The sequence below is a fragment of the Maniola hyperantus genome, chromosome 21, assembly GCF_902806685.2.
Source record: "Maniola hyperantus chromosome 21, iAphHyp1.2, whole genome shotgun sequence".
In the NCBI taxonomy this organism is placed as follows: Eukaryota; Metazoa; Arthropoda; class Insecta; order Lepidoptera; family Nymphalidae; genus Maniola; species Maniola hyperantus.
Window position 1 is genome coordinate 10,723,382 of NC_048556.1, and position 21,288 is coordinate 10,744,669.

Below are 21,288 nucleotides of genomic sequence, written 5' to 3' on the forward strand. Positions count from 1 at the left end.
CTTCAAATCACAGCATAGGCGCAGTATCTACTTCAACAGAAAACTCCGGTAGTGCGATTCAGGTTTGCGTGTTCTCCTTTCACTTTCGAGGATGCTACCCGTACTGCCATCTAGTGAGAGCAACGTGAGTAGTCAAGGCTTGGGTTCGTATCCAATTGATGTATGATTACCTATTTTCTTCGTACGAGTGAGGAGCGCCACGTGCTTTTCGCATTGTGGCGACTGCTGCAGTGGTAAGGCGGCGGAACACCGCATGCCGTTTGTTTTAGCTGATTCTAATGAATTAAGCTTGTTTTTCCTTGTAGGTATATCATGGACTTCCGCAAAGTAGCACCTGCTTCTATCCAACAGCTGCAATGAGTGTCAAAGACCAAGATTATTTTTGGGACTGACGCCAGCGAAGTAAGTCTATTTACCTCTTTTTTCATCAGGCAATCCAATCTGCTGCACTCCCTTCACCTTGGGCGCAGTTTTGGGCAGGAACAAGAACAGCTGCACCAGGTTGGGTGTGAAGCCGACCATCATGCCCACAGTTTGTATCGTCATATTGTTGTCCACGTCGTTGGTCAGTAGCCTGTGACCCAGGATCATTGGTATAACCCGGGCTAACAGGACTAGTGCTGGGAATGACAGTAAAATTATCACTTACTAGCTGCCCCGGCGAACTTCGTACCGCCTAACAGTCGATTAAATTTTTTTAAATTTTTCTCTCCGTAAGAACCATCCTCGTACCTACTTCCAAGGAATATTTTAAAAAAAGAATAAGCGAAATCGGTTCAGCTGTTCTCGAGACTTGCGATCAGCAACACATTTAGCGATTCATTTTTATATACCTATAGAAGATATGACAATTGATCAGGCATTTTATACAATCCTGCATAGCACTTAAGTAATAATTGACTGACATTTCAACGTACAACTCAAACTTCTAAGTTTAAAAAACTTGAGTTTTTTCTATCATGTCAACCGAACCAGTGGTAGAGTCGCAGATGCGGCAAAAGAGACGTTAGTTGTTTGTAGAAAGTTTGATTTTGTGATCCCCAGACTCCACTGAGCATGCCCGGCCGATTTTCAGAAATTTCACCTAAAATCTGGGATGGGAATCTGGAACTGGTCAGCTAGTTTATGCATAATTCCGATGATCTCGGTATACTATTCCAAAGAACGACGAGAATGCCAATTTTTCTGGGGTTTGTACCCAAATACGTTACATACCTACACAATGTGTATTGTTTTGTTGGATTGTGTTTTTCAATTTGGCAGTAGCCGTACAATCTATGATACCTAGTTGTTCTTAAATTGGTAAGTAGATTGTTGAAGATGTTTGTACAATTTTCTTTATTGTGGTTACCATAATGCACGCTAGTCCTCTCAGGCGCGAACTCGTCGCAGTAAGCGATGCCGTGACTCCAGCACGCGACGCGCGTCAATATAAAGGTGATACAACTAAGGATGATGATGACCAGCCTCGCAACAGCAGTCGGTGGAACTCCATGGAACGCGGTGTCGTTTGTTGCGTTGCAGAACTCTGGAATTCGGAACAACCGTGACATTTTCTGATTCTGTTTTGAGCAAATGAGAGGAGCAAGGACTACGTATTCGCAGCGCTTGCGTTTGAGGCTCTGGGCCCATGATCATCGGACACAAAAGCTTTTATAAACGCCGTGTCCCAAAAGCTAATCCACGAGTTTAGAAGAGCTGGCGCTGATTTAGCTCAATGGCTAAGCCTAGCTGTTCAGCGAGGTAATAGCGCCAGTGTATTGCTCAGCTTTATTCTCTTCATTTTTCTCAATGAAAATTTAAGTAAACTTATTAATGGCAAAATAAAAAGATGAAATATTATAAATGACAGGATTCAAGTAAAATATATTGTCTCACCAGATTCTTCTCTGTTGTTATGACCAGGTAGAAAGAACCATGAAAGAAAAATCATTAGTGTGACAGCCATGTAGCCAATCAGAAGCGAGCGTCGGTTTCTGAAGCCCCACCAGGATACAAAAGGCGCCACCAAAACTTCAAACAATGCTAGGCTTATTATGGCCACATCTGAAATATTAAAATAACGCTAAGACATAACATACAACACTCCGATTATCTACCTTGGTACAGTATATCCTCTAGCTTTCAGCAATCTCGCGGCGACGGCTGCCACGTGAGCTCCTATAGAATGTCCCACCATATATGTAATCGTTTTGACTCAATCTTAAGTCTGAGCAAAGTCAAAGTGCGCTCTATAGATCTCAGCCTCAGTAGGTACTCCCTCTGTCATTCGATGACCTCAAGTTTTATCTTCAGAGGTCTGCGTTCCGCATTCCCCGTTTGACATTTTGATCACATCATATTAATGACTCATGATTAATAGTCATGATTTTCTAATGCTACTGGTATTGCGATCAATAGGATACTCAAAAGTTCCCTGGTCATGGGGCTATATAGCCTCAGGGAGACAAGTACGCTCCTAATATGTGCACAGTTGTGTGGACAAACACAAGTGCACTACCTTTATCCCCTCTGACAGTCCAATGAGACGGCAATTCAATACGACCGGAGAAAAATCAGGCACATAACCAAAAGTTTTAAGTAAGAGCTTTTTGAAGCACAGGGGTGTAAAATCACAAATTTCCCATTCCAGGCTGTTACTGAGAATTTCTTGCCAGAAAACCACTGTTACTTTTTGGTCCCATCGAGACTTGAATTCAGGACTTCATGATCCGCAGCCATGATGATGAGGCAGTTAAAATCTACTTACCTATGGTATAAGCAGGAAGGTCTCCAGCCCTGAAATCTTGCTGCAAGAGCTTATAAGCGCAGATTTCACCCAGAGTGGTTCCGATCATCACACCCATCATGATGCCTCTGAACCTTGCGACTTTGAAGCTCTTCGGGTTGATCCATGACTTCACACGCTTCAGCACTGTAAGTCAAAACACAACATTAAACAACGCAACGCAATTAAGTGAAATGATGACGCTGCCCCTAACTGCCACTCAATGGCAGGTACGAGAAAGGTGATCAAAGCCCAGAGAGCCACCGGCGCCTTAGAGAAAACTGATGATAATAGTCTATGAAATAAAGAAATAATTTTACGTTCGTTGCTTTTTCCGTTAATTTCTACTTTCACTCGATGGGAACCGGGATTGCGATCTGCTTTAACTGTATAACTTTTGTACATTATGCTACAATATGCAGGGTCTCGCACTTTTGCAAGATCTGTCGGGGTCCACAGCACTCTCCCCTTCATCAAAAAAGAGCATCAGGTAGGTATCTACTTAGTTATACTAAGATTAAGTTTAGGAACATTCAAAATAAACGTGGGTTACACATTCATACATTTAAAGGAGAATCACAAGCAAGCTTCGTAAGCGAAAGGGTAATTTCTTGAAAAACTGATAAAGTTCTAAGGCACACGAACCTTTTGCACATATTGTCGACCCTCCAACCAGCAATGTCATTTTTCCAATATCGCAATATCATGTGTAACGAAAATTATTGTTGCACTTGTTAGATAGGTATTTGACGGCGTAGTCACGATTTTGTTTATTTATCTAGAACAAAGTAAAACTACATAAGTACCTACCTACTTACTATACTATAAAGAGGTGTTACTAATTAAATTAGTTATCCATAGAATTAAAAAAAACACGTCTAGTTAAACTATCTGAAAAATTCTAGAATTTAGCACATAGGGTCGGTGCCAATGAGGTGCCATTGTGGAGTCAAAAAAAAATATTAAGTAGGGTATCCAGATTCCAGACGATTCGCACAGCTAATAAGCTAATTGGCACCGAGCGACCCCAAACAATATTGATATAGAACTAAGTATATTAACTCTTGTATACATGATAGATAAATATTCGGTAATAAATTTTATTATTTTTAATTTTTGTCTTTGTGGTTAGGTCTTGAAGTCGGTTTTTTTATTTACTCAGATACAAGTTAGCCATTGACTGCAATCTCACCTGGTGGTAAGTGGTGATGCAGTCTAAGATGGAAGCGGGCTAACCTGGAAGAAGTATGGTAGTTATTATTTTGTTTCTACACGGCATCGCACCGGAACGCTAAATCGCTTGGCGGCGCCGCTTTGCCGCTAGGGTGGTAATTAGCCACGGCAGAAGCCTCCCACCAGACAAAATGCTTATTTTTTAAATTTTGTCTACGGTATTTTTTTTTTTGTCAAAACATGGCTAGTGACTACGGATCTCTATTACTTATGCGTGTTCTGATACGAATTTGACCAGTTTTTGAGATAACCACTATCAAATACAGACGAAAGATTTCTGTCTGCATCTATAAGGTAAGTAGGTACCTACGTAAGTAGATAGTGATGACGATAGGTAGATATTCTAAGAAGCTACCTAGGTAACAGTTTGGATATCCTTTATCATTTTCGCCAAAACAATGCACTCAAAACTCATTGTTCAGTATAAGTATACTTATGTATATCTAAAAATATAAAGCCTGATAGCCTAGTGTTTTTTTTTTTTTGTGTGTCCTCTATTCTTTCCTCCGACATGATGGTCGGAGACTTTTGATAGTTGACATGGCTTATTTATTTTTTTTGCCTTGCTCTGTTGGACGAGAATGAGCCGCTATGTTTTTTTTTTAGCATTTCATTCATTATAAGAGTTTTTTATAATTATAATGTATGTATATGTATATATTATCTAATATAATATAGCTATACATATTTTCTTACAGCTATTTATTTTTACTTATGCTTATGTACATTTAATTAATTTCTTATTTGCTAGTGGTTAGGACGTCCGCCTTGAAATCGGAGGTACGGAATTACTTAAAATGCACATAACTCCGAAAAGTTTTTCGGAGAAAAAGAAAAGATTTTCGGAGTTATGTGCATTTTAAGTAATTAAATATAGGAAAACATCGTATGGAAACCTGCACGACTAAGAGTTCTCCATAATGTTCTCAAAGGTGTGTGAAGTCTACCAATCCGCACAGGGTCAGTGTGGTAGACTATTGCCAAACCCTTCTCTCTGAGAGGAGACCCGTGCTCTGTAGTGAACCGGCGATGGGTTGATCTTGATGACGATGATGAAATACGTATATAAAATGAAAAGCTGACTGACTGATCTATCAACGCACAGCTCCAACTACTGGACGGATCGGGCTGTTTGGCATGCAGATAGCTGTTATGACATAACATCCGCTAAGAAAGGATTTTTGAAAATTTAATCCCTAAAGGGGTAAAAGACAGGGGTTTGTTTGTGTAGTCCGCACGAATGAAGCCGCGGGAATAAGCTAGTATAATATAATGTTTTTGGACCGTTGAACTTGATAGTAAAATTATTATTTTTAGAGTTCCGTTACAAAATGGTAAACGTCCTTCCATCCGTCGCATCCGTTCGTGGTTATTTCAATAATTTGCTATCGATCTGAAGGAATAGTTTTAAATAATGCATTGCATTTGAATTCCAAAAATATTCATCATCATTATGAGCAACCCATCACCGGCTCACTACAGAGCACGGGTCTCCTCTCAGAGTGAGAAGAGTTTTGGCCATAGTCTTCGGCATCATCTAGTTATATATAAATCATATTCTTACACTGCATTATCACTTACCACCAGGTGAGATTGCAGTCAAGGGCTAACTTGTATCTGAATTAATAAAAATAAATAGTAAATTATAAATTAAAACAACCACCTGTATAAACGAGAAAAATCCACTTCAGAAATTAGCAGACCTAGGTAGATGATAATCGCGTCTTCGTCCGCCTGGATTAAGGTATTTTTAAATACCGTGGGTAGTTAAGTACTCCTTGATTTTCTGGGACAAAAGGTAGCCTATGTAACTCTCCAGGTCTTTAAATACTCGTACCTATGTCAGATGCTCCGTTGTGGCCTGATTGCAGGACAAACCAAGAACCAAACACAGTGATCACGAACAAAGTATTTCAAAACATTTATTTTCATTTATAAACACAAATTTAATTTTCACTTTTATTTATTTAAAATGTGTAAAAAGGCTTTTAATTTTCGTAAATAACCTCAGAACGGTATTTTATTTTCGTTAAAGATTCAAGATTCTCATTGAATTATATAGAGCCATCAAAGAAATTAATTTAATTAATTAATTTTTTTTTTAATATTTAAAACTTTATTTATTTAATTGTACAGAGTGCTTGAAGAGCTTGCATACAACTAATGAGTCAGTTTTAAGTGTTTTAACACAACATATAAGTAGCTATTATTTTATTATGCTGTGTTTATATAGTAGCTACATTTATAATAAGATAGTTGACAATAAATGTTGTTGTTTAAAGTTGCATTTTATATTTTGAACTTCTAATCTTTTCCTATATCTGTTCTATCTCAATCTACTATCTAATTCTTACATACCTATGTATAAAAAATAATGTTAATATGTCCGTATTCTACAGCAGTGATAGCCTAGTGGTTAAGACGTCCGCCTCCTATTCGGGAGGTCGGGGGTCCGATCCCGGGCACGCACCTCTAACTTTTCGGAGCTATGTGCGTTTTAGGCAATTAAATATCACTTGCTTTGACGGTGAAGGACCCGACTGTGCAGAAGCCATTTGACGACCTCCCTGGCGCAGTGGTAAGAGCTGTGGTCTTATTAGTGGGAGGTTCCGGGTTGGATTCCTGGCAGGGGTTTGGAATTTTATAATTCTAAATTTCTGGTCTGGTGGGAGGCTTCGGCGGCGGCTAAGGTACCACCCTACCGGCAAAACCGTGCTGCCATACGATTTAGCGTTCCAGTACGATGCCGTGTAGAAACCAAAGGGTTTAATAAAAATTGCCCTTCCAGGCTAGCCCGCTTCCATCTTAGACTGCATCATCACTTACCACCAGGTTAGATTTCAGTCAAGGGCTAACTTGTATCTGAATAAAATAAAAAAATCTTGCCGGCTGGTCTGATCTAGTCGATACATTAAAAAAAAATACAAGGGCCAAACCGCAGGCAAAAACCATATAGCAAAAACTTATTTAACTAGGTTCGTAGGTCTTTAGACTTTATGATTTCATGATGTTTATCATAGCTAGGTACCTGCTAGGTAAGTAGATGATAACAATCATGATATCATCGTGTACTTAGCCTACCAGATGAAAATCTTGTCACTGCTAAATATGTAGGTGAAAGATGAACCCCTTACTCATCGAGATAATAGGCTTTAGACTTACCTATGACGTGATGACTTGCGATGAGGTCATCGTTTGCCAATACGTCTTGGCCAGCGTGGAAGACTATGACCTAAACCCTTCTCATTCTGAGAGGAAACCCGTCCTCAGTAGTACCCCAGTTAGTCGATGATAGGTTGATCATGATGATGATAATCACTAAGCGGTCATTTAAAACATAAAATTTGGCATAATACTGTGGCATAATATTATGTACGTGCGTGATTTTTATATAATCCATAGGTACCTAGTTACTAATATTATAAATGCGAAAAGGTGTCTGTCTGTCTGCTACGTTGTAAGTTTTTAAGGCCCATTCATTTAATCAATTTTGACGAAATTATGTACAGACTAGCAGATGCCCGAGGCTTCGTCCGCGTGGATCTAGGTTTTTACAAATCCCGTGGGAACTCTTTGATTTTTCGGAATAAAAACCTATTTCACTCTCCAGGTCTTAAACTATACCCATGCAAAAAATCACGTCCATCCGTTGCTCCGTTGCAACGTGATTCGTCGTGGGCATCATAAGGTATTTGGTACAGAGATACCGGAAACTTTTTATCCCGGGAAGTCAAAGATTTAAGTCTGAGCGTGAAATCTATAGAGCGCTCTCTGACTTAGTTTAGACTTAAGACAGAGTTAATACAAGACAGATGAGTCAGAGCAAAGTCAAAGTGCGCTCTATAGATCTCAGCCTTAATCCACGCGGATGAAGTCTCGGGCATTAAGATAAAAATAATTAAGTATTATAAGACTTAGACTTTCGGTAAGTAGGCCATATTAAGACCGGCTTTGGTTCAAGAACAAAGGTGTGCAACTTCTGTACAGTACAATATGACAGTTTTGGATGTGTATATGATACAGTACTTACGCGGCAGAAAATAATGTAGGTACATCGACCTTTAGAAGGAGATAGCGTATTTGTAGAGAATTGTCTCTGTCGTTGAGACCGACAAAACGTCACATCGTTGGTGCGCCTCCGACGTGTGGTAGGGGACGTGAGTGGGTCGCGGTATATTCTGTGGTAGCGGTTGATTGCTTCGGTGTTCCTGTGACCCAGTTGCCGACGCCACGCGACGCGGAGCGCCGCTGGGTTTTTAGCTGGCTGGCTTACAGGAGGGGATGCGTAAACGCATTTCCCAGCGATAAAAAAAAGGTAATACAAATTACCGTATTTTGTGCGTAACACTTGATCTGACGGAATGCAGACAAGTTTGAGATTTACAATTGATAACGATAAACTGTAGTAGGTACTTACCTAGGAATAAATGGCCTTGAATGTTTACTTGTAAAATATAATCAATTCATCATCATGATCAACCCATCGCCGGCTCACTACAGAGCACGGGTCTCCTCTCAGAGAGAGAATGGTTTAGCCATAATCTACCACACTGGCCATGTGCGGATTGGTAGACTTCACACGCCTTCGAGAATATAATAAAGAACTTGCATGCAGGTTTCCTCACAGTGTTTTCCAGTGGATATTTAATTAATTAAAACGCACATAACTCCGAAAAGTTAGAGGTGCGTGCCCGGGATCGAACCTCCGACCTCCGATTAGAAGGCGAACGTCCGCCTAACGATTTGGCGTTCCGGTACGATGCCGTGTAGAAACCAAAGGAGTAGGTATCTCTAACAAAAACTGAGATTTGCTTACCGTTATTTTGTGGACAAAGTATCCATTAATCACCATAAAGCACTATACTTGTACCTAAGTATCTATTGTTGTTGTATTTTGTGCCTTTTTTCTTGTACCTTTATTTGAATTTAAATTTATTATTAATCATCTAGTTAGTGTAACTGGCACTGCCGTTCTAATAAGATATTAAATAAAAAATAATAAAAAATAATAATAATTGTTTTGTACCTTTTAAAAAAATAAACGTTTTTCTTCTTTCTTTCTTCTTCTAAGTACCTACCTAATTCTAGATAGAAACGAGTCTGCTCACCAAATCCTACTTATACCCATTACTGACCAAATTCTGTAATCGATCACAATATTATCTATACCTACCTAGTTGAATATACTTCATAATAATATGTGTATGCCATATAAGTGCCATGCAAATATTTAAAATACACACCTTGGTATATTTGAGCACGATAACAGTTCGTGTAAACCTATTTCCTATTTGCCAGAAGAACCTGTTTAAGGATGTCATTAACACCGTCTGATCTTTGATATTTCGTCTATTATGTCCTCGCCAAAGAAATGTATTCCTATGTCGATGGTCCACGCACTGCATACGGTCCGAATCCGAGAATAGGCTACTTGACAATTTTTTTAAGTTGGTCTTAAATGGTTAATATTTGTCCTATTATATCAAAAAAATTAACACTATATTTTTTTGCGCCCTAAAAACCGTAAAACTTTAATTTAAAAAAATATTTTTCTTAGACAGGTGAAAACACTGTCGGCCATGTTTGGCCGATAGATTAGCTGTGCTCTGACGTCATGCATTTGTAAACAACAGTATAACCCAGGGTTATGCTGTTGTTTACAAATGCATGACGTCAGAGCACAGATAATCTATCGGCCAAACATGGCCGACAGTGTTTTCACCTGTCTAAGAAAAATATTTTTTTAAATTAAAGTTTTACGGTTTTTAGGGCGCAAAAAAATATAGTGTTAATTTTTTTGATATAATAGGACAAATATTAACCATTTAAGACCAACTTAAAAAAATTGTCAAGTAGCCTATTCTTGATCCGAAATCTCCCGAAGATACTCGAGCTCTTTGGGGAGAGATCGGCGGGGTGATTACGTATCTCGCGACAGGCTTGCGACAGGCGTAAATCTCGCGATCATTGCTGTCAAACGTCCGGCTAGAGAAAGACAGCAATAGCCACAAAGCAAAATAAGAAGAAGAGAGACAGCAAATTAACTGTCGGATTGCTACTGCTGTCGCTACTGCAACGTTTTACGTAATCACCCCGCCGGTTGTGTGGGATTTCTACCATATACCTACATATCATACATGCATAGTATGATGCAGGGTATATAAGCTAGGTATATCCATTCTAAATTTCAGCCAAATCGGTTCAGTCATTGTAGTATGAAGGAGTAAAAAAAAAAAATTCAATGTAACAATCATCCAAACTATGAGATCCAGCCTCCGCAGATAGACCGCCAGCGTGGTAGAACTTAGGACTTAGGTCAAAACCCTTCTCACTCTGAGAGGAGACCCGTGCTCTTTAGTGAGCCGGCGATGGGTTGATCATGATGATACCTACCACAGATAATAATAGGTAGATTCCCCCTACATCAATGTACCTAGAACATGTCCATGATTAAAAAGTCTAGAGGGCAATATTAAAAGGATTTTGACACTAGATTTTCTTTATTTAGTTGATATTAATACTACGAATCGTATCATTTATCGGTAGGTGTCATAAAGCATTTCATTATATTGCTTTTATAGATTAATTGAAGATTATCTAAATGATAAAAGAGCGTGGATTTGACCTGCAGCTCGTTCCAGCAACGCACAGGACTGCAAATACTTTTTTATACATGGCATAATCTTGTATATCAAATATTTGAAAAGAGCAACCGCCGAGTTTCTGGCTGGTTCTTCTCGGTAGGAAAGGCACTCCGAACCAGTGGTAGATGCATCCGACGATTCGAAAGCACTTGTGAAAGTTTACTTGAATAAAAAAGATTTTTATTTTATTTATTTATTTACATACTAGTTCCATATACTATATAATATTATTTATAAATGCGAAAGCGTGTCTGTCTGCTAACTTTTCACGGCCCAACAGTCTAACCGATTCTGATGTGGTACACCCCGAGGTAGGGCATAGGCTACTTTTTATCCCGGAAAATTAAAGAGCTGAGAGCCCTCCTGCCAGTGGCGTGCAGGTCATAGAGGCATAAATGCACTGCTTACCCCAGTTTTTAGCTCAATGCATATTTTTCATTATAACCTACCAGTGAACAGGCTCCTACTTAACTAGTGCCTACCCTGGCTTCAAACCCTGTGCACGCCACTGCCTCCTGCATATTCTAAAGATGAGGATTGTGGAGTCTGCTAAAACCTACGGTATTTTACACCAAAAATCTAAAAATCTAATGAATTTATTCATTTTAAAGATTTCAATTTTTTATCTGTTCTACAAATGTCCAAAAGTCATTATACTGTAGCCGCCATGACCATTCCAACTGTGACGTCATATGGATTCACTAAGAAAATGTCGTCGTTTATCAATCCGTATGACGTCATCACAGCTCATGAACCTATAATGAACCTAAAAAGATGGCAGGTAGCGTTTTCGCGGCGAAGTTTTCTTAATCAAAAGGCGGATATTATATACATCAAATAACATCATTTATTCATATAATTCATTATACATCTAAACACCCAAGTAAATATGATTAACATTTTTCGTTATAAAATATAGCTTAGCAGTAAAAAAATCCAAATATACAGTATAATATGCTGGGAATATGTGAAAATATTATATTTTTGTGTGTAGCTAAAAGTCAGCGACCCGGTATTTAACAGTGCTCAATACGGTCGCTCTGTCTTGTTTCTTGTTAGTAATAAGAGGCCGTATGGAGTGACATATTCCAAAAGGAAGAAAACTCCTGAAATTAACGATTATAAAAAAACCCAGAGCATTGGTGCATTAAGTCTCAACTAACATGATTTAAAAAAAAATTGTATAGAATTTATAGGCAAGTTTGAAAGTTGGTCGTTATTTTCTACAAAGAGGTAGTCTAGCCTTTAATAGTAAAAATATATTTATATTGTTTTCACATTAATAATAATTCTTTTATTTGTAGACAAAAATAACATTCAATTCAACGCTTAACAAATGATGCTTTATTAAAGACTAATTAGTAATCTACATAAGATTACTAATTAGTCTCAATCTTAACCCAAAAAAGTGGTCTGTTTACATCACAGAATCTAAACATTATGCGTAGAAGTGGTAAGAGCACTCCAACACCAAAGCATCTTTAGGAGATGTAGACTCTACAACGCACATCGTTTTTTTAAAATTCAGATACAAGTCAGCCCTTGACTGCAATCTCACCTGGTGGTAAGTGACGATGCAGTCTAAGATGGAAGCGGGCTAATCTGGAAGGGTATGGCAGTTTTTAAAAAACCCATGCCCCTTTGGTTTTTATACAGCATCGTACCGGAACCAGCCACGGCCGAAGCCTCTCATCAGACCAGACCAGAAATTTAGAAATTATAAAATTCCAAATCCCTGCCAGGAATCGAACCCGGGACCTCCCACTGACAAGACCACAGCAATTACCACTGCGCCAGGGAGGTCGTCAAAATAATTGCAGGTAACTTGGTGGGCCTCATCCCTCCGACCCTGCCTGTGACTATGAACCACATGCACCTTCTTTTTTCTTTGCTCTACAATGCACAATTGCAATTGTGCATTATGAAGTCTACATCTCCAGAGGATGCTCTGGCGTCAGGGTGAAACGTACTTTGTGTGAGTGTGTTCTATCGAAGATTTGTGTTGTGTTGTGTTGGTGCGTATTGCTTGCTTTTCCTGCTTCTACAGTAGTGGGTGGGGGAGAGGTGCATACCTGCACGTTGTACCACACAGATTGAGATTTTGACAGAGTATAGCGAATTAAGATTTAGGTTCCTTGTTTATCTTCCTTCCGTAAGGTAACGCCAGCTTCAATCCAGCAAGGAAATGTCAACGTCACTGCCACCAAGCCCCAACTCGCACCCTACCTAAGTGCTTGTATAGTACGCGACAGGTCGAGATAGCAATCGGGGTATGAGGTGGGGGTACGCCCCGCACACCCACACGTCACCCGCGCTCGCCCTCACCGGGTTAGCACGGGGGCTGTGCGGGTGTATGGGGCGTTACCTCCCCGATTGCGATCTCGATCTGTCGCGTACTATATAATATGATGATAGGTATTATGTTAACCTAAGTGTTTTGTTGTAGATATATAGCTGCATGTATCTTCATAAATGCTCATTTTCTCATAAAAATACATACAACTAAATAAACCTGATAATATATCTATCAGTAAAAACTAAACATTCGTAACTTGTAGGAACTTATAAACATTTCAAACGTGTATTTACAGTACTAACGCCTAGTGTCTTGTTGTTTGTAAACTTACACAATATTATATAATGTAAATAGCAAGTACATACCACAATTCGAATTGATAATTAAAAATCAATGTATAATTGATTTTGAAGTACCCTTATCTAACTTCATATTTTACTGCTATTTACATTATAATAGTGTTGTTGAACTACGAAATAAGCCTGTAAGTTGTATAAGCACACCCTTTTCTTATGAAGTCCTCAATAGTATCATGTGACAGTCAGCGGTCAGTTTTTGTATTTGTATCGTTCTGCGGGGGGCTGGCCGCTCCCACTTTCCGTATCTCAGTCTGACGTCCACTGTAATTAAAAGAAATAATCTTTGATTTATTTGAAAACAAGACGTTAGTTTATAAACCATACTAATCTAAATATGACTGACTGACTGTCAGTCACTTACACCCCCACACACACGCACTCACGCACACACAAACACACACACACACACACACACACACACACACACACACAGATAACATGGACTTCCACGCACATAATATTTTCTTTAGCTCTTTAGTTTAGTTAGTATGTTAGTTAGTATGTAGTTAGCTTTGTACTCATCGAGCTGGAGGCCCTGTTTTCCGAGACACAGTTTCTACTAGTTCGGAAAACAGGTGCACAGTATTGTTTTAGTAAGAATTTTATAATAATTAGTTTTAAGGTACCTACGTGTCAATACTAACAAAAATATGATTTTGTATCTGGTGAAATAAATGATTTTATTATTATTATTATTATTATACCTTTTCCTTTTATATATTTAGAAGATATGGTAGGAGAAAATTAGAAGAAAAAAGCTGTGATAGCCTAATGGTTAAGACATCCGCCTTCTAATTGGAGGTTGGGAGTTCGATCATGGATATGCACCTCTAACTTTAGCATTTTAAACAACTGATATCACTTGCTTAAATACCTTAAGGAAAATATCGTGAGGAAACCTGCATGCCTGAGAGTTCTCCATAATGTTCTCAAAAGGTGTGTGAAGTCTACCAATCCGCACACGACCAGTGTGGTAGACTATGACCAAAACCCTTCTCACTCTGAGAGGAGACCCGTGATCTGTAGTGAGCCGGCGATGGGTTGATCATAATGATGACCATGATGATGAGAGGAAAATTAAATATCTTGAAAGAAGTGTAGAAAACCTAGGACAGAAGAATACCATACCTTCAAAGTAGGTCCCCCGTCTTTCTGCAATTCCCTCTCCCTTTTTTCCATTTCCTCGGACCGCTGCTGCATGCGTTTAACTTTCTCTGGGTCTTTGACACCGCGGCCAGCCTCCTCCGTGCGCCTTCGCTCAGCTGCTTCTACTTGCTGCCTGCGTCTGGTCTCCTAGTAACATAAATACAACTAGCTTATGTCCATGACTTCATCTGCTTGGCCTACACTAATTTCAAACCCCTGCTTCACCCCTTTAGGGTTGAATTATCAAAAATCCTTTAGTGGATGCCTTCATATAATATCATAGATTTCCGTTACCCAAAACATTTTCTGAATTCTACTAATAAAAGTAATAAAGGTGTACTTTTGTAGAGTTCCATAATACACGTCTATTTTGCAATATAAACTTGAAAATCTTTAAACAAAGAAATATTTTGTCATGGTCATTCACATTGCACACTGATAAAACGAAAGGTAGACACTTTTACTAAGCTACTGAAAAGGGCGGCGAAATAACAATGTACAAAATAATATGACAAAAACAATAATATAGTATATGGTTAAATAAATAAAACAATTATTAGGAAACGTTTTTATCAAAAACTAGCAAGCAGTGGTTACGTTTACGAGTTGCGCCTGTTTATCAAGCGAATAGGTATATAGAATAGAAATGCACTATTAGCACAAATAATGTGGTTGATTTTCCTCATACACAAGTTTTAAAGTTACACAGCACAGCAACTTACTGCGTCAGGAGTCAATACATCCGAGGCTGATGGTCTGCAGCAAGACGTAAATATCCCCATTTTGAGAAGAATATAATTGTAATTGATTTGAACTCAGTCACATCACAAAATTCTAATTAAATCCACATTCCATCCACATCACCATATCACAAATTATTGCAATGCAATTTGATTTGATTTCCAAAAAGAAATGACAACAAAAATGACGTTTAAATTTTGACATTTAATTAATATGCGTTCAAAAAAATATTGCAAGTAAACAGTGCTGAAGTTCAATTTTAAAAGATTATGAGCATCGTAGTATTTTAAAAATAATAATTTAAAATGAAAGCGTATTAAAAACTAATGTATTTTAATGAAGCAAAATCATGAAAATTAAAAGTTCTATAAGTTCTATTCGAAAACCTACTTTAGTATCGATTTAAATTCTAATAGTAAAAACTAACCATTTTCTTCCAAATACTAGAAAATATTATGTTTGCCATTTTCTACTGTATATAATAGAAAATTAAAGCTTGAGATGAACAGTTGTTTAAAACAACGCAATAGTTTGCAAAATACAAAATAATTAACCGCGCAAGTCACACACAACGATCAATAAATTCAAAACAATATTATTACCAACAAACAAAAAGCTTTTAATGTGAACGATAATTATTTTTACATCCACAAGGCGATTAAAAACATTACTAAATAAAACAGCGTACTTATTGTGTACTTTCATTTGTTTCATTTTCTTTAATAATCTGATTGTAAAATATAAATGAAAATCGGATGATAAGTACTCGATATTTTAACGAACACGAGTATTGCCAACCTTATGATTGTGATTTGTGAGTTAAAAGTCGATTGTCGATAAAAAGGTATAAAAAGCACACCACTAGCGTCAAGTACTTTTACGGTGGGCTGTCGAAAATTTATAAGAGAAATTAAAAATTGCGCTATAAAATATGTTTTCACGCGTTGCTTTGCGTTCTGGTACGTTTATTTATTTAAATCCCATATTATTCTATCGTTTCTGCATGTTAAAACTTAATAACCTTGGTGTTTAGGGAGGTTTATGTAATCGCGAGTTTGACAGGTGCCGAAGTAAAGTGCCGAGTTTCGAATTTGGATTTTTTAAATAGGTAGCTACTTCTTGCTTTTCTTAAATCTGCTCGGGTTTAACTTGGTTTTTAAAGTATTTACTAAAATCTTGTGTCATTCGTTTTACTACATAAAAAATAACCTTACTTTTATTATTACAGCTGATATCGACTATCGATTATGTTTCTGAAATCTAAATGTTTCTCTTCGGACAGGTTCTTTTTTTATTATCCTACAAGCGTTGTAAACTCTAATCTACATCTTTTCTTGCTTTCTTTCTTCCAAGATTGTGTACAATAATTAGCCAGTGTCAGTCAGTCAGTTTATCAAATTATACTATTACTACCTAGATGTTGCCCGTTATCTCTGTACCAAATTTCATTTAAATCGGTTACACGGATACATATAAAAATCCTATGGAAACTTGATAGTCTGTGATAAAAAGTAGCCTTTGTCTGTGCCTGGGAAGCAAGATATCTCTGTACCAATGTTCCTCAAAATCGGTTAAACGAATGGGCCATAAAAAGCTATAGTCGGCGCTTTTTAAACTGAGTCGTCGAGTTATCTGCCTGTTTCGCTCGCACTTACCTATGACCTGTAAGTGGAGGTAAGTGCGAGCGAAACAGACAGATAACTCGACAACTCTGTTTAAAATGCGTCGACTATAGCAGACAGACAGACTGACGCACACATTTTCGCATTTATAATATTAAGTTAAGTACTACTGGTTCAAAAGGGCTAGAACCCAGAGCCGTATAACCTGTTAAAAAAAATAAGTATGGATGGATTGTTTCTAGCGTTAGCGCGACAGTCCGCCAGCACAGCGCTCGTGGCGCGCACGTCCGCGTCGCAGAGCGGCGTGCGAGACGAGGTGAACTTCCCCCGGCCAGTGCGCGGCGAGCCAGGCAAAGTCAGACTTGGCTTCATTCCTGAAGAATGGTGTGTATAACTATGTGTAGTTAGTGGATGCATACAGGCTGATGATTGATTGATCAAGTACAGTATGCAGCCGAAAGTCATGTAAATCGGCTTATTGGATTGACATCTAGTCTCTGTCACTCGTACCTATATGACGTTTTGTCTGTCTTAACGACAGAGACAATGCTCTACAAGGTTGATGGTACATTACTTTCTCCGCATACTGTAGCTGCACTGCTTTAACATTGATATAGAAAGATAAACTTTTTGCCAGCAAAACATTTACAAAATTCATAATTGCAGATTTTTAAAATTCAATCAGATACAAGTTTAGCCCTTACTGCAATTTCAGCTGGTGGTAAGTGATGTTGCAGTCTAAGGTGGAAGTGGGCTAACTTGGGCATGGCAGTTTTATTAAACCCATATCCCTTTGGCTTCTACACGGCACAATACTGGAATTCTAAATCACTTGGCGGCATGGCTTTGCCGTAGGGTGGTAACTAACCACGGCCGAAGCCAGACATTTATTTACAAAATAACACAAAATCTTAAAAATAAAGATATGAAAAATAAATAAAAAAAAAACTAACATCTGTTTTAGTATGTACAAAAATTTTTACAAAAAAAAATAAAAACCGACTTCGTTACACAAACACTAAAATTGAAAAATAATTTAATTTATTACCGATTATATTATGTATACAAGAGTTAATATAGTTCCATAATAATACTTTTTGGTGCCGGTGCCAATTAGCTTTAGCTGCGCGAATCGTCTAGACTTCATATTTTTATGGGACTCCACAATGGCACCTCATTGGCACCGACCCCAAAAAATATTATTATGGAACTATATTAACTCTTGTATACATAATATAATCGGTAATAAATTAAATTATTTTTCAATTTTTTAGTGTTTGTGTAACGAAGTCGGTTTTTATTTTTTTTGTAAAAATTTTTTATTTCACAATTTTTAGTGGCCCCATGGAATTATGCTATGACTGGTTAAAAATCTACTGTTTACTAAACTATTACACTGATCGCGAGCAATTTACTCTTATCCGTTGAGGAGTTCCAGTATCTATCTTCAAGATGTTCATCGATCTTCACCAAATGAAATGGGACCAACTTTGAAGTCTACCCTTTCAAACAAAAAAAAAGAATTTCAAAATCGGTCCAGGCGTTTTCGAGTAATCGGGGAACTACATAAAAATAAAAAAAAAAAAAAAAAAAAAGATCCCGACGAATTGAGAACCTCCTCCTCCTTTTTTGAAGGTCGTTAAAATGAAGACCTTTCATAATTATTATGATACCCCACTGATATCTTTATCTTACTGAAAATGAAAATACTAATTATTAGTTCATGACCACAATTTCAATTTTTTTTTGTGTGATGTAACCACAAATTCACGGTTTTCAGATTTTTCTCCGAATGTCTGCTATAAGACCTACCTACCTGCCAAATTTCATGATTCTAGGTCAACGGAAGTACCCTGTAGGTTTCTTTACAGACGGACAGACAGACAACAAAGTGATCCTATAAGGGTTCCATTTTTCCTTTTGAGGTACGGAACCCTAAAAACCAGTTTAAAGTAAAGATGTGTTTAAAAGCTAATATAAAGATATAACTTCTGTATACCAGGTTCCAGTTCTTCCATTCCAAGACTGGTGTGACAGGACCTTACACTTTCGGTGCTGGCCTCATCACATACCTATTCAGCAAGGAGATCTATGTCATGGAGCATGAGTACTACACTGGTCTCTCCATCTTCGTCATTGTCTATTTTGCTACCAAAAAGATGGGCCCTCAGATAGCTGCCTGGTTGGATAAGGAAGTTGATGTGAGTAGACATAATAGTTGATGTGTGTAGACGATAGTTGATGTGTGCAAAAGTTGGTAGTTTACGTAATGTCATATAACATAAGTCTCTTCATCTTCATCATTATTTATTATGCTATGAAGTAGGTGTACCCACATACAGCCACCTGGTTTACCAAGAAAGTTATTGGGATGTCAATGGGAGAATACATTCTATCAAAAAAATTACAATCATAATGCAATCAATTGTTTACTTCATAAACATTTGGTTTTTTTTTGAGCTAATAATATGTCAGTCTGTGACTTTAAGTTTAAGCTGATGGGTTTTGTGATGTTTCACCAGTTAGCCATAGCTACTTTTATGTTGATTTGTTTAAAATTAGGAAAAAATTTGCGCTCGCTACGCCCTCGTCATTGTCAACCATCAAATAACACCCTAAAGAAACCCTTCCACCTGAAATCTAATTGCAATTCTATAATATTTTCCAGGCTGTAGAAGACACCTGGAATGAAGGCCGAGTCCAGACGATCAAGTCGCTAGAAGAATCGATCGAAGGCGAGAAAGACGCGCAGTGGCGCGCGCAGGGACAGGAACTCCTGATTGAGGCCAAGAAGGAGAATGTGCTGCTCCAACTCGAGGCTGCCTACAGGGAGCGCCTCATGAATGCTTACTTGGAAGTTAGTATCTACATATTGCATCTGTGTCTTCTAGATAGGAAAAAAATTGCGCTCGCTTCGCTCTCATTGGCAAACGATTTTTTAAATATCTGAAGTATTGTCTTCAGTATGCCTAATAATATATAATAAAATATTGCCTAAAGCTGGGATAGCCTAGTGGTTAGAAAGTCCGCCTTCTAATCGGAGGTCAGGGGTTCGATCTCGCGGCACGAACCTCTAACTTTTCAGAGTTATATGCGTTTTAAGTAATTAAATATCACTTGCTTTAACGGTGAAGGAAAACATCGTGAGAAAACCTGCATGCCTGAGAGTTCTCCATAATGTTCTCAAAGGTGTGTGAAGTCTACCAATCTGCACATGGCCAGCGTGGTAGACTATGGCCAAAACCCTTCTCACTCTGAGGGGAGACCCGTGCTTTGTAGTGAGCCGGCGATGGGTTGATCATGTTGATGCCTAATATACCTAAAATATTTTACAAACTACCACTGTCACAGTATATTGTGTATCAGACAACTATCATAGTTTACATAATGTGTACCATCAAATTACCATCATCATAATTTAGGTTTTGTGGTGATTTAGGTACTATCGAGTTACCAACACTACTGGACTGCAATGCATCCTGAATCAGATGCCTGATAAAATCCTACTAATATTATAATTAATGTTGTTTTTTTTAAAGAATATTATCCATGTTAAATGACTAATATTCTGTTTTCCTCTCCAACTAAGCGTCAGGCTTGTGCTAGGAGTAGGTACGACAATAGTGCAACGGGCGGGGTATGAACCGTCGACCTTTCGCTTTTCAGTCCACTCCTTTACCCGTTGAGGCTCTAAATTTGGATGTTTGTTACTCAATCACGCAAAAACTACTGGACGGATTTCGCTGAAATTTAGAATGGAGATAGATTATACCTTGGCTTAACACATAGGCTACTTTTATCCCGGAAAATCAAAGAGTCCCCATGGGCTTTTGAAAAAAACGTAAATCCACGCGGACGAAGTGGCGGGCATAAGCTAGTAATCCTGTAAAAGTCAATTGAAACTAATTATTTCCCCCGTTTGTTCAGGTCAAACGCCGCTTGGACTATCAGCTCGAAAAGTCCGCGCTGGAACGTCGCATAGCCCAGAAGAACATGGTGGACTGGATAGTGACCAGCGTGACCAAAGCCATCACCCCGGACCAGGAGAAACAGGCCATGGATCGCTGCATCGCCGACCTGGCAGCGCTCGCCGTCAGGAAGTGAACCTAGATACCACACCTAGACACTATTTATTACGTTGTACAATATGTTATTAAAGTAAAATAAATCGTCGTATAGTTTATTGTGTTTTTTGTGATTGGTAGTGACCCTGAGAGTGAATCCATACGACTATGCAATGTTTTCGTTTGGATTATTAACTGATCTAAATTTTTAGGGTTCCGTACCTCAAAAGGAAAAACGGAACCCTTATAGGATCACTTTGTTGTCTGTCTGTCGGTCTGTCAAGAAACCTACAGGGTACTTCCCGTTGACCTAGAATCATAAAATTTGGCAGGTAGGTAGATCTTATAGCTGACATTTGGGGAAAAATCTAAAAAACCGTGAATTTACGGTTAGATCACACAAAAAAATTAAATTG

General features: G+C 38.2%; 3 protein-coding genes across 7 annotated transcripts in view; 1 reads left to right on the forward strand and 2 right to left on the reverse strand.

Moving 5' to 3' along the window:
- The window catches only part of UGP (UDP-glucose pyrophosphorylase), a 34,792-nt gene extending 28,644 nt beyond the window's left edge, over positions 1–6,148 (reverse strand). For 2 of the 5 annotated variants that reach the window (XM_069505827.1, XM_069505823.1), the window contains exons 1-6: positions 5,664–6,148; positions 3,413–3,545; positions 2,750–2,914; positions 1,879–2,046; positions 1,352–1,528; positions 417–620 (exon numbers count right to left, since the gene is read on the reverse strand). In XM_069505827.1, the coding sequence (XP_069361928.1) occupies positions 417–620; positions 1,352–1,528; positions 1,879–2,046; positions 2,750–2,914; positions 3,413–3,452 (754 nt within the window). In that variant the 5' untranslated portion in view covers positions 3,453–3,545; positions 5,664–6,148. Of the gene's footprint in view, positions 1–416; positions 621–1,351; positions 1,529–1,878; positions 2,047–2,749; positions 2,915–3,412; positions 3,546–5,581; positions 5,605–5,660 lie in introns of those variants that run through there. The other 3 variants (XM_069505825.1, XM_069505824.1, XM_069505826.1) reach the window with 3 other exon arrangements.
- On the forward strand, positions 322–20,989 carry ATPsynB (ATP synthase subunit b, mitochondrial). Its single transcript, XM_034980265.2, has 6 exons — positions 322–331; positions 16,058–16,145; positions 17,051–17,192; positions 18,811–19,009; positions 19,477–19,665; positions 20,736–20,989. The coding sequence occupies exons 2-6, from the start codon at positions 16,118–16,120 to the stop codon at positions 20,910–20,912; spliced, it is 735 nt and encodes a 244-aa protein (XP_034836156.1). The 5' UTR covers positions 322–331; positions 16,058–16,117; the 3' UTR covers positions 20,913–20,989.
- Svip (small VCP interacting protein) lies at positions 11,954–15,372 on the reverse strand. The gene is made up of 3 exons (XM_034980273.2): positions 15,168–15,372; positions 14,428–14,592; positions 11,954–13,560 (listed from the first exon to the last, which is right to left on the reverse strand). The coding sequence occupies exons 1-3, from the start codon at positions 15,225–15,227 to the stop codon at positions 13,546–13,548; spliced, it is 240 nt and encodes a 79-aa protein (XP_034836164.1). The 5' UTR covers positions 15,228–15,372; the 3' UTR covers positions 11,954–13,545.
- Positions 20,990–21,288: the final 299 nt, after the last annotated feature.